The following is a 12,500-nucleotide window of genomic DNA, read 5'->3' as shown; positions in this document are numbered from 1 at the left end:
GGAGATAGGCACTTGAAACGAGAGCGAGGCCTGGTGCAAATACAGTGCACTTCACGCTTCCTTTGTGCTGTGCAGTTGACTTCTTTTAAACAGATAACCTTATCAAAACTATCACGAACTATCAGCAACAGTTACAGAAAATACTAACTAGGATCCTGACAGCGAGGCGGGTAGGGTAGCCGACAAAGCACAGGACTCTGGGATGCGTTTGCTTTTCGAGTGTCTACCTGGGTTTTACTTATCTGAACACATTAAAACCACCCGGAAAAGTTTAATGCAAGTCGTAGAAATTTCTCCAAAAGGAGGGCTTGGCAGGATCTGTTACGGAGGTGGATATTGAACCGGTCGGCAAAGCTATTAAATCCCATCAGATCTCCTTGGCATCATTTTAATGAGAATCATCGCAAAAGTACAAGATCATGGTATCTATAAGTGCCTCTTGACAGCCTCTGCTGAAATTGTGATGAAAAGGAAAACCATTATAGCAGAAATTTAGCGATAAGGCTGTTTGGAGGGACGGCGGGGCCTAGTGTGGCTCTAGACCGTGAAGGGTTAATTTTCTAAACCTAATAATGTTCGATAGTGAGGTATTTGTCAGGAGATAAAGAAGTGATAGAATCTGGGAAGTGGGTCCCTTGGTGATTGTAGTACAAATATTGTTAATGCGGTGTGGTTACTACAGCGAAGGGAAGTAAAATAGCTCTGGTCCACTAGAGACAGGCTCTGCTACAGTAGAGCAGGAACCTCCAGACAAAGGCCAGTAATTGTTGAACTACGAGTCAAGCCGTGGATATTTTCAAATCCTTATACATCTACATTTACATGCAGGGGACCGCGCGTGCGGCGGTAGGGGGGGCGGGGGGGACGGCCGCACAGAGACCAGGATCCCGCAGTGGGGAGGCGGGCAGCCCCAGACCTCTGGCTGGGGAGGGGACCCCTCGCGGAGGACATCTGGGCACAGCTGTAAAATTCAGTACTGTCACCCTCTGCCCCTTCGTTATGACGTCATGTAGGCACTACAAGTATATGAGACCCATAACTTGAAATGTACAAGAATTTAATAAGTCTGGTGTTGGAACAATTTGTCATGGCATATTTGAAGAATAAATCAGACTAATGGAGCACACTTTCCCTCCCGTATGGTATTACGGAACGTGAGCCCAGTAATAGCTAATGGCAGGAGAGGGAGAAAAAGAGAGGCCTGACATTCAGACCCTCGCATTTTGGAAATCCGATACGTATTGACCTGTGTACTATCTCAGTGCACAGATCTGATGTCAGCAGAATGTAGTCTTGTATAGGAACTGCTCATTACAGGTTTTGTGAAGGAAGCACATTGTCTCTGAGCACCAGAACCCGATCGGCTAGAATTGCTCAGTAATCAATACTCCAGCGACTGATGGCCGGGCACGCACACACCACAGCTGTGGCCACGGCTTTCAGGGACTTCCCAGTAATTAGCAGGGACTTCAAGGAAGCACTCCACTGGTCACTTTCTTATCAGTCAGGGAAAAGTCTCTTAAAGGCTCTATCTTTTAATTTGACTCTTTAACCATTTCCTTTCAAGAGCGCCTTAGTGGCCACAGCCACGACTCCCAGAGAGGGCCCCCTCCGCCCCCGCCCCTGCTCCTCTCCACGAGCACGTCCAGTTTGGGCCGGGTGGGGGCTTGGGACTGTGCTGAGCAGGAGCGGATTGACGGAATATGAAATTCACCGTTTTACAGTGAACGAGTCAGTGGCATTTAGTTCTTTCCCAAGATTGTGCAAGCCCCACCCCTCTCTAGTTCCAGGCATTTCCACCCCCCACAAATGGAGACCCTGGGCCACTGAGCAGTTGTCCCCCACCTCATCACCCTCCCCGCCCCCCGCCGGCCCCTGGCCACCACGAGTGGGCGGGGACTTCTACAGCTGTGTTTTCTGGTTGGTATTCGATACTCTTTCTTGTCAAGGTAATATTATTAAAATAGTCTCCTGGTTTTGTGTTCTGGATCCAGGAACTACAAACGTGGGGCTTGATCTGGAATGGGGTTCTTGGGTAACCTCCAGAAGCTGTCAGCGCCATGATTTACACACGAATGCTTTGGGTTTCCTGATTGATGGCATGGAGGTCTATCCGTGGCCGTGTTCATTTGCAGCTTATTAAGAGCCTGGCCTTAAAATGGAAAAGCGAGTACCCCCTCACTCCACCCCCCACCAAAAAAATATATCAGTATTTTTCACTCTTGACTCAGATTTCCCGTCCTGTCCATAGAGGAGGGCCAGAAGAGGAGGTCGTGCCTCTGGGACAGAGGCTGGGATTGAGGTGTGGGAGGGGCCTGTTGGAAGCCAGACCTCTTTGCTCTGAGCCCGGAGCTCAGCCTGTGCTAAGGTGTGGCCTGAGGAACCCTGGGACGGGGCCGCCAGGCTCACACCTTGCAGCACGCTGTCACTCGTGTGTCCAAGCACTGGCAAGACCGAGCCCCGGAAGAGTCTAAAACTTGGTGATCAAAAAAAAAAAAAAAATCCCTACCTATAGGGCTCCCGAAGTGCCGGGAAGAGGTAATTTCAAACAAGTGATACCCACGTGCAAAAGGCAAGCAATTAAAACCGCTCCGAGTTCCTTTTTTCTCCTCAATCACCAGGGTGCGCACGCCAAGCCCACTGCATTTCTAAGGAGACAATCTATTTCTCCTTTGACCAGAGGGAAAAAAATCATTATTACATGATTAGTGGCTTCAGTTAGGTGAGAAGCGGCAGTGCAGGGAAGGCGGTGAGGGTGAGTGGTATTAATTACCTAACACTTGCTGGCAAGATAATTTTATCAGTGATTTGGCCACTAGTAAGTTGCAGCTTTTGATAAAAGTGGGCAAGTTCTTAGCTCCTAGAAACATGAGGGAAGGGAATGGTGTCAGATGAAATGCATCTCATCAGCTTTTCTCTGACAAACCAAATTCATTCCTTATGTAATTGATAACGGCCTTGTCCAATTATTTCACACATTACAATACACAGAGGCCCCCTTACAGGTTTTGCAGGGTTGTAATTAGCTATGCTAATATCTCCTTTATTGGCCCTAATATTGCTCGACACCTTTTGCCATCCTGGAACCCACGAGAGCCCCATGGCCTGTCAGGACCGCTGATTATTGAGAAGGATAGCTTTAATCAAACATAATTGCAGTTAATTTTTCTCTCCTGCTCTCTGTTGCCAGCGTCTAATGCCACGGACTCCTTGATATTCCATTAAATTACAATTAAACAGCCTCCTTTGTTTCTGATTGTCCTGAACACCACCACAAAGTTCTGTAGCCGTTTAAAGGAGAACTGTCTGTCCTAATTGCCTGCGCGCACACAAAGGGCCAATTTATGCAATGCCCATGTAGAATTTAAACAGTTCATAATGTAATGGATATTACACAGGAGCCTAACACTACAATTAAAATGATTTTCATCAGATAGAGCAGCTCTGGTTAATCAGCTTCATAAAAGTAAATATAAATGAACTAATTCATAGCTTAAACACACAGAAGTGGAGCAGACTCTGAAATGAGTTACTGCAGTGGGGGGCTTGCCCCTCGTCATGGGCTGCTGGGGGCGGGCTCCAGTTAAAACGCTCGATCCCATGTTTTGCCGTGGCCCCGCTTATGGCGTCCACGTCCACCACGTGGCACTTCTGGTGGCGCTGTGGCTGTTGGAGAGGATGCGGCATGGATGCGGCCAAGACCTAAGCTGACTTTCCCCGCAGGTGCAGCCATGGCCGGGCTTTGCCAGGTAGCGGTCCCTGCAGACGTGAGGGCCCGCCCTGGAGCTGGCGGCAGAGACCGCAGGCAGGTACCCGTTGCTGGAGCCAGCGGACTGTCCCGTCCCGACCCCCAGGTAGCGGCCCCACGCCCACCTTCCCAGGTGCTGGCGAGCGGGAGGGAGCCCGCTGGAGCCTGCTCGGGTGGCCTTCTCTCCTAATCCCTGCATGCTCTAAAAGTGGAAAACCTGGTTTCGGAAGTAATGAGCTCGCACCTCTCCCCCTTCTCATCGCTACTGAGAACTGTCCGGGGTCTTGTCTGATATCTCCGAGCAGAACATTACTGGGGAGTTTCCGCCGATGTGAAACAGTTTGCCCTGGGCGGTTGCCTTCACTCCTGCCGGAGAGAAACAAGTAAATAAAGCCCATATTTCAAGCTTGATTTACTCTGGTACCTACTGTGAAAGATGATGGCTCTTTAGGGAAATAAAGACAGGGTCAGGGAATTAGTGTACATAATGGTCATTTTGATGATGGGCCAACAGATGCAATGGAGAAGCGTACTGTACACAATTAAGCATAATGTACTAATGACAGGTTAGAATTTTTATCGCCTCTTTGCCATCGAGCAGCAAATCCATGTTTAGCAGTAATAAAGAGTTTATTGGTGTTAAAGCCAAAGATTTTCTGACATAGGAAAGATTTTTCCCTTCATAACAAGAGTATTAAATCCTTTGTGTACCAGAGTCTGGAAGTAAGATATGTAAAGTGGTTGTCAGATATTTCTTAGGAAAAAGCCAATTACAGGGTAATTGAGTAAGGGGTGAGAATTACCATTTGACTTCACGTGTAGGGCGTTGGGTTTCCTCCCCCTCCCCAAACATCCGCCCAGGGTCTCGCTGAGCCCTGGCTGGTGGGAGCGTCCCTGCGCTCGGGGCGTGCTTGCACCGTGTCTGTGGTCAAGCACTGGCTGGTCTGTCGCATCCGCCTTGTAACCCCCAACAAGGGTAAACGGTAAGCACGAGGCTGCCCTTCCTCCCGGCTGAGGCTTCCTCTGTCTGGCCCTAGATGTTGGGCCTTACTTTCTGTGATCGGGACCAGAGCTCTTGGAAGGGGCTCTACCCTCGGGGGCCGTGCACGACACACCTCCCCCATGTGCGTCCACACCCACGAGATACTGGGTTGGAAGCAAACACTTCCGGGGCCACATCCCAAGCAAGCGTGTGTGCGCCCATCCCCGGCAATGCTTCGGCCGTCCGCGGGGGCCTGGCACCCAACTCTGTTCAGCTAAAGTTCTGCGCCAGGCCCGGCTCACCCTCCTCACGGCCAGTGGCTATTTAGACCATCTTCAGAACACTCTGCTGCCTCGCAGGTGAAGGGTGAGCCGCCTAAAAAGATATCGAGGAATTTAAAGAAACCTCTTCTGGAGGGGGGGGGTAAAAAAAAAAAAAAAATCTTTCGCATCACAAAAAAAGCTCCTGCAGACGGCTCCATCCAGATGAGAGCTTCTCAGGCCGGCACCTGCTCAGAAGATTAGCCGGGTGGTAATGTGTGGCATAATTGCACCATGTGGCTGTCCCCGAAGTGAAAACCTAATTGCCTGACTGGACGATAAGTTTGTGACGCCCTCACCTTGTTAGGGCCTCTCTGATGCAGTTCAAATGCAGTGTGGCCGCAGGTGCGCCTAATTTACCTCGCTGCAGAGCGCGTGGAGTTTAATTGCACAGTGGTTGTTAGGAAAAATTGGTGGGTGGAATATCAAGTGACTTACTGTATGCTGATGGCAGATGGTACTGAGAGGCGCTGTGAGCTAAGTGTATAGGTGAGGGGAGTTAATAAAAGATGTAAATTCCGGCCTAAAATAGTGAGGCCTGGTGGTATGTGAGAAAATTTAATTAAGTGGCCACGATTCTTTTTCCCATCAATTGGATATTCTTCTTCCGCGCGGAAAAGGCGTCCAGGATACGTTGGGAATGCAGCTGGAGGGATGAATCTTGGTCGGTGGGGTCTTTCTGTTTTCTGATGTGATAACTGTCGACAAGGAATCTTGACCGTTAAGGCTGAGTTCAAGGAAATCATGTGAAACTTCATAAAACGTTAATAAGCCTCAGGTAGGACAGGGGATATTTGGACAGAACAGAGAGGGGAGTTTTGTTGGTTAACTTTGCCGGACAGGATGCTCAGACACTGGTAGAGAGCATGCGTGTCGGCACAGAGACCCCGCCCCCGCCCCGCCCACAGTGGGCGTGGCTTTGTACGCGGAGGCAGAGGGGTGCCGTCTCCCCCGGGGTATGTGCTCCAGCCAGGTCTCCCAGCATCCGTGGGCTCACGTGGTGGGCTAGAACTTACGTTGTGAGCGAGCATGCGGGCATGGAGGGGACAACGTGATGAGATTTTTGTCACAGCATCTCAGCACCCTGTCAGGACCCCTGAATCTTCATGCCTCAGAGCACAGGGGCTGGGGGTGGGGGGAGTACAAACGGCTGTTGCCTCTGAGCCAGGCTAGCGGCTGCGTCTTCCCGCTCTCCCCCTGAGCCGCGGTTTCATTGTTGTGTCCCCAAATCATCGATTAGTTCCCTAAACACACACATAGACTTTTCACAGACGTTATCGCAGCCCTTAAAGCTCACCCCCAAATCCTTCCTTTTCGGAAGAGTTGCACCCACTGTAACTTTCGAAAATACGCGTTTGGAAGTGTGTCTGGCTGGGCGGTGGCGCCCTCGGGGGTTACGGTTGCCAGATGAAGTTGAGCGCACCCAGTTACGTTTGAGTTATGGGCGAAGAGCAGTTTTTTAGGATCGGTGTGCTTTGGGATGTTCCTGTCCTAAAAAATTACTCGTCGTCCACCGGAAACGCCAATGTAACCAGGCATCCTGTGTTTTTATTTGCTGAAGCTGGCAGCCCCATCTGGGGCGGACAGTTCCCCAGTGCTTAACGTGCAAAGGTCCAGGCAAGAAATGGCCAGTCCGAGTCACAGCTGTTATCATAAAGCTTGGAGACCCATAATGTCAAGACAGATGTAAGTCACTGCTTGTGTGTGTGGACACCTTCTGCGCTGGCCGGCGGAGCCCGGGGCGCCCTTGCCCACGCCGCCGGCGTCGTCTCCCGATGGCGCCCCCTGCAGGCGACGATTCATGGCCATGCTAATCGGGCGCCCCCTGCAGGCAGCGAGCAGCGGGCGGTCGTGGGTAGCCTTCACTACTCCCCGCGCAACGGCGTCTTTCTAAAAGTCTGTGAGTGTGTCTGATAACCCTAACAAATATCCGTTTTTTGTATTTTTGTAGATTCTTTCTAAAGTTTTTCCTCAAGTGCAATCAGAACTGTTTGAAGAATGCAGGCAACCCTCGAGATATGCGGAGATTCCAGGTACTCGTTTCTCAAAGACGTGCGGGCCGTGGTCCGCACTTTTAACGTGAAATTTGAATTCTCTGATGTTGTGATTGTTCAGAAAACAGTCTTTAGTTCTCCAAGGGTTTGGGAGCAAACCAGAATCGGTTCATTTGATAAAAAGATTCAAATCGAGTTGCTTTAAAAACAATCCAGCATCTTTAGTACGCCAGATTCATGGCATCTGTGCATACCTAAATGGCACATTGAAATTGGCTCTGAAAATGGGACCTTGGCTTTGCAAGGTGCACCTCTTAGGGTGGTCACGCCATGCCTGCCCACTGTGTTGGGCTTCCAGACATCTGGAAATTGGAGTTATCAGAGCTGTAGGTTAAGTCGGGTTCCCTTTTACATTCAACCGTGGTAAGTCTTGTAGGTGTGTTTCAGAATGTCCTCAAAGTCCTCTCCGTGTTAGTACGTAAGGTAGCCTGTTTCCTCAGTTGTACATAGTCGTGTACGACTGGTTCGGACTTGGAGCCCGTGCTCAAGGTCGTCGTTTTAGGGATGGATGGATGGAGTTTTCACAGGGCAGAGCCATAGTACAGCCTGTTGGGTAAGCATGAGACCTTGGGCCCTCCTCATGAAGCGAGCCTCGCCTGTTTGATGCAGGCCTCTTACAAGTTCCAGAATGTTCTCCCAGCTGTTTCCTTTCCCTCAGGGTTGATCTGTTCTTGCTTCCTTAAGCCCATGCCTGATTGCTAGGCTGTGTTCCTGGGTGCAGGCTAACTCATATTCTGGTTTGCTTCAGAGGACTTCATCTCCAGGAGAGAGGATAGAGAGCTGGATGGGTTATTGCTGAGTCCATATTTTTCTTGCCTTTTGAGTAGTTAGGAGGTTACTTCGGGGTGAAAGGTACACCATATATGATGGATTATCTTGCTGAATTTAATTGTAAAAATATTCTGGGCTGGGACACAGAAGTGCTGTTAGTCCCTACTAACCAGAGAAGAATCTGGCAGCGAGTGGAAATGAATGCTACATTGGATGGCTTACCATCAAACCGCTCAAGGTCATTTTTACAAATTTAACTTACCTTCCAGGCTTTTAGGACATGTGAATTTGTCTTACAGCCAATCAGCCAGTCAGAGAAGGGTCTGTGGGTTGGTTCACAGTCATGCTCTGCAGGTGGGGACAGTGTCTCTTGCAAACATCTGGGCCTGCTCCCACCTTCTTGCACCAGGCTTCATGGTGATACTGGCCCATCTAAGCAGAGCGGAGGTCATGCATTGTCTCGTCATTGGCCACCATGCCATCAGTTGCCAGTGAGCCCACAGTTACTAGAAGGATGGGCTCTGCTCTCTTTAGCTCATCTCCCCGCCTTGCAGAGGGTTTAACTGGACTTAAGAGTGTGTCAGGGCTTACACAATATCTCCAGCTGGCTTCACAAACTCAGCACCTTTCTGTACGTATACTGCAGGGCTGGCCCTGGCCAAGAGACAAAACACAGCTTGTCTGCTTCCTCTGCTGAACTACACGCTTTTCCCTTGGTGACTGACCTATATAGAGATGACAGAGCCAAGACTGTCCTTTTTTTATTTTTATTTTTACCTTGCTTCTTTAACGTATCATGGTCTAAGAGCCTGAGGACGGTCAAGTCTGTGGCTCAGAGTTAGTTACGTGGCCCTTTGCATTGTGCTTAGATGAGGATACAGGTACAGGTGCTTCACAGCCCAGGCGAGGGGTGGCCCTGCATCCTGGGGATGCGGCAGGTGCCCACCCCATGGGTGGTGGCTATCAAGGAGGTGATGACACATCTGACATTGGACGTAGGGACGCCGAGCGCGGGACCCACAGTGTTTTAAGGCTCGGGGGTGGGGGGGGCAATATTATGGAGACTCTAGCAGTCTTGTAGAGCCGTCCTGGGAAGGAAGCATCAAGGAAAGTGCCTCATGAGGGAGTTTTGGGGGATGTGGTGGGTGCTGTCCCTGCTTCACAGTTTTCTTGTGGGCCTGAGGTTTTTTTATAAAAACCGTCAATTCCCTGCGTATTCATATGTATGTATGTAGTGTTGACCTTTTTTTTTTTATTATTATTAGTTTTCTTTATTTTTGAGAGGCAGAGAGAGACAGAGCACCTGTGGGGGAGGGGCAGAGAGAGAGAGAGGGAGACACAAAATCCGAAGAAGGCTCCAGGCTCTGAGCCGTCAGCACAGAGCTGGACGTGGGGCTCGAACCCACGAACTGTGAGATCATGACTGAGCCAAAGTCGGATGCTCAATCGACTCAGCCACCCAGGTGCCCGACCTTTTTTTATTCCTTAAAAATGCTACTTATTTTTAAATCTTTGATCACTCACTTTTATTCTTTTTTTTTTTTTTTTAAATAGACTTTTTTTTGAAGAGCAGTGTCGGGCTTTCAGGAAGAATCCACAGAAAGTTCCGAGAATTCCCGGACATCCCCCTGGGCACACCCTCCCTGCCAGTTGGCCCTGTTGTTAATGTCTTGCGTTGTGGGGTACATTTGCTACATCGAATGAACCAGGGTTGATGCATTATTAACTAAGGGCCCGCTGTAGCTCTGGCTTTCAGTAGTCATTTTACATGGCATGTTTGGGCATGTGCAGACCAGGCAGGGAGGGCACACGTGGGCTGGGAGGCCTCCTGGTCCCTCCTCTCCTGCTCCAGCTGTGTGTGTGTGGGGCTCTGCTGCTCTGGGTGGTGCTGGCCCTCCCCGCTGCCCACACGTGGCAAAGAGCCAGGCTCCCTGCACCCCAGATGCGGGCTTCAGCCGCACGAGCCCTGCTGTGAGGCCCAGACCGGACCAGGGCTCACGCCTTTGCGACTCATGTCGGCTGTCCGGCAAATAATGGACCGCGTGGGCTCACCTCTGTTTAAGAACAATCTTAAGGCTGGGTAGGGAGTCCATTAAAGGATGCTTGTCACAAGCCCACCTGGGAAGGTGTCTGGGGGCTGGGCGGGGGTGACCCCGGCAAGGCCATCTGTCCAGCAGAAGGGGCCGTTCCACTGGCACCAGGGTCCTTGCCGTCCCCTGCTGGTGAACTTGAGAAAGCTACTTGCTTTGGATTGACAACACTTTCACCACTGATACTCAGCTTGGTCTTTTCAGATGCAGAAAAGCTCCTTAGTAGACACTGCATGTAATTGTAACATGGACCCAGGGATGTCGGACTGTGGGTAGCCAGTGCTGCTGATTTAGGAAGCCTGTTTTTGGCAACTCTGAATCCTCATAGTGCTCCAAGGGAGGACAGTCTCAAGTGAACTCATTTTAATTCGATAAACTATCCGATCAATATGGGAACAGATCAATCAAAACAGCAGCTTTAAAATGAGCGGCTGGAGGGGTGTTTCTGAAGCTAATGGCTGGAAGAATATTTCTCTGAATTGAACTCACTCGTTAGCATCATAGGAGATGAAACTGTGATTCAAATGGGACAGGTTTTGGAGAGAAGCAATCTTGAGTCCAAACAAAACAGCCCACGGGCCCCCCATTAGCCAGGGCTGCGGGGGGTGCGTGGCGGAGGCCCCCCAGGAGCGGGCGCCGGTTCCCCTCGGCCACAGCGCTTCCCTTTGCCAACTCGTTTCACGTCCACTTCGTCTCTGCAGGTTGTTGTGTCGACAACAGTCAACGTGGACGGCCACGTGCTGGCCGTGTCTGACAACATGTTTGTGCACAACAACTCCAAACACGGGCGGCGGGCCCGCCGTCTAGACCCGTCAGAAGGTACGGCCCCTTCTTATCTGGAAAATGGTAGGCACATGTTACATGTCTTTTTTTATTTGCAATGCTTCTTTTTCCTTTGCACCATTTTTTATGTTGAGTCATGTCCAGTCGCCCTCACCGGGTGCCCCTCTCGGGTCGGACGGCCCCGGCGGGGGCACGGGCGCTCCCCGGAGCCCCCCGCCGCCAGCCCTCTCCGCCCCAGCTCTTGTTGTGGGAGAGGCCTTCTCACTCACTTCACCTGCCATGGGCTTTACGTTACTGGTTTGTTTCTAAGCTTTCTTTTGCTTGGAGCTTTCCTTGCAGTTTTAATTTATTTGGTTTTATTTTGGCTGTCCTCAGCCCCCATACAGAAGGTCATCCCCAGACACTCTGTGCACGTCTCAGTGGGTGGTTGTGTTGTGTGGTCCCATGAGCTCAGAACACATTTGGAGGACCAGTTCTCGTCTCCGGATGGAGTGGGCCGGGGGCGGGGGGAAGGGGGAAGGGGCAAGGGGCTGAGAACGAAAACCGCATAAAACGTACCAAATGCTTCCAAGGGCCTGACTTCTTGTTTTGTCTGTTAAAAGAGAAGAATTTTGCTAAGAGTGATACAGGCAGGGGGCAGCGGTCTTAGACATGGCCTCAGGGCTCAGAAACAGACACCACCGAGGGCCTTCCCCAAACCCCTCACTCACGCAAGTCCCCACGGTTTATCCCACAGCCTTTAAAATAAGGTCCTTGTCCTCTATACTAAAACACTGCCCCGTAATCACGAGATCCTGACCGATACGAGTTGTTGTTGTTGAGAAAGTAAGTGAATTGCAAACAAAACACGGTTAAACCTCTTGGAGCAAAGAGCCCAAAAGACAAAAACGGTTTTAAGGCAGATCCTGTACGCTGAGGTCTCGAATTCAGGAGCCACATGTGAGGCAGGCAGATGTGTACCAACAGGAAAAATGAATGAAGCGTGTGTACATGGTCAGAGTGAAGTATGATTCAGACATCTAGAAACTGGAAGACAATTTATGAATCTGCTGTGGTCCACAAAAATAAACTAATTTGTTTTTCTACATTAATGACTGAGGTATAAGAGAACAAAAATATCATAATTAAAGGTCGCCCTGGGCACCAGAGTCATTAGAATCTGTGACGTACTGTTTATCTCCTTCCTATGCACTGAAGGTAGGTGTGTGTTCTCCTTAGCAACCATCACTAATGAGGTTCACAATTAAGAAGGTTGAATCCCTGGTCCTCGGTCCCTGCTTCCCCAGAGAGCCAGAGCTCACAATGCACTAGGCTCGAGGAGGCCCCCTCAGCCCTCTGGTGTTCAGTTGTAGTCTGGGTCCAAAATCAGCCTCCTCTAATGAGCTATTATGATCTGAGCAAAGTACAAGTATTTATTTTTGTAAGTAGCGTGAAAAAGCATTTGACTGTAAGCAGAAAAGATAGCATTTAGAAAAATAAAGGCCACTAGTGGGTACCTTGGAGATAAGACCCAGCTAATCAAAAGCTATTTGCCGAAGCAGTCTTGCTGAAGATTTCTTTTAGGAAATGTTTGTTTCTCAGTATTTTATCAGCAAGTCACTTTCTTGCGGGAGGTTGAAACCTCTCATTCCGCCCCAGAAAGTGACTCATCAGTTTAAAATGCAAATGGGAGATTCTCGGAGAACCAGCACGTAGAGATAGGTCTTTACGAAAGGGGCATTTGTCGTAAACGGTAAGATGTGCGTGTGCGCT

At 50.0% G+C, this 12,500-nt stretch overlaps 1 protein-coding gene across 11 annotated transcripts in view; it reads left to right on the top strand.

Moving 5' to 3' along the window:
• The window catches only part of EBF3 (EBF transcription factor 3), a 126,574-nt gene that overhangs the window by 80,011 nt on the left and 34,063 nt on the right, over window positions 1-12,500 (top strand). For 7 of the 11 annotated variants that reach the window (XM_019424590.2, XM_019424603.2, XM_019424604.2 and 4 more), the window contains 2 exons: window positions 7,002-7,083; window positions 10,667-10,811. In XM_019424590.2, the coding sequence (XP_019280135.1) occupies window positions 7,002-7,083; window positions 10,667-10,811 (227 nt within the window). The remainder of the gene's footprint in view (window positions 1-7,001; window positions 7,084-10,666; window positions 10,812-12,500) is intronic. The other 4 variants (XM_053910053.1, XM_019424598.2, XM_019424593.2 and 1 more) reach the window with 1 other exon arrangement.

The sequence above is a fragment of the Panthera pardus genome, unplaced genomic scaffold (assembly GCF_024362965.1).
Source record: "Panthera pardus isolate Hobbes unplaced genomic scaffold, ASM2436296v1 HiC_scaffold_22, whole genome shotgun sequence".
NCBI lineage: Eukaryota > Metazoa > Chordata > Mammalia > Carnivora > Felidae > Panthera > Panthera pardus.
Note: the sequence above shows the minus strand (reverse complement) of the source record. Positions and strands in the feature narration are given on the sequence as shown.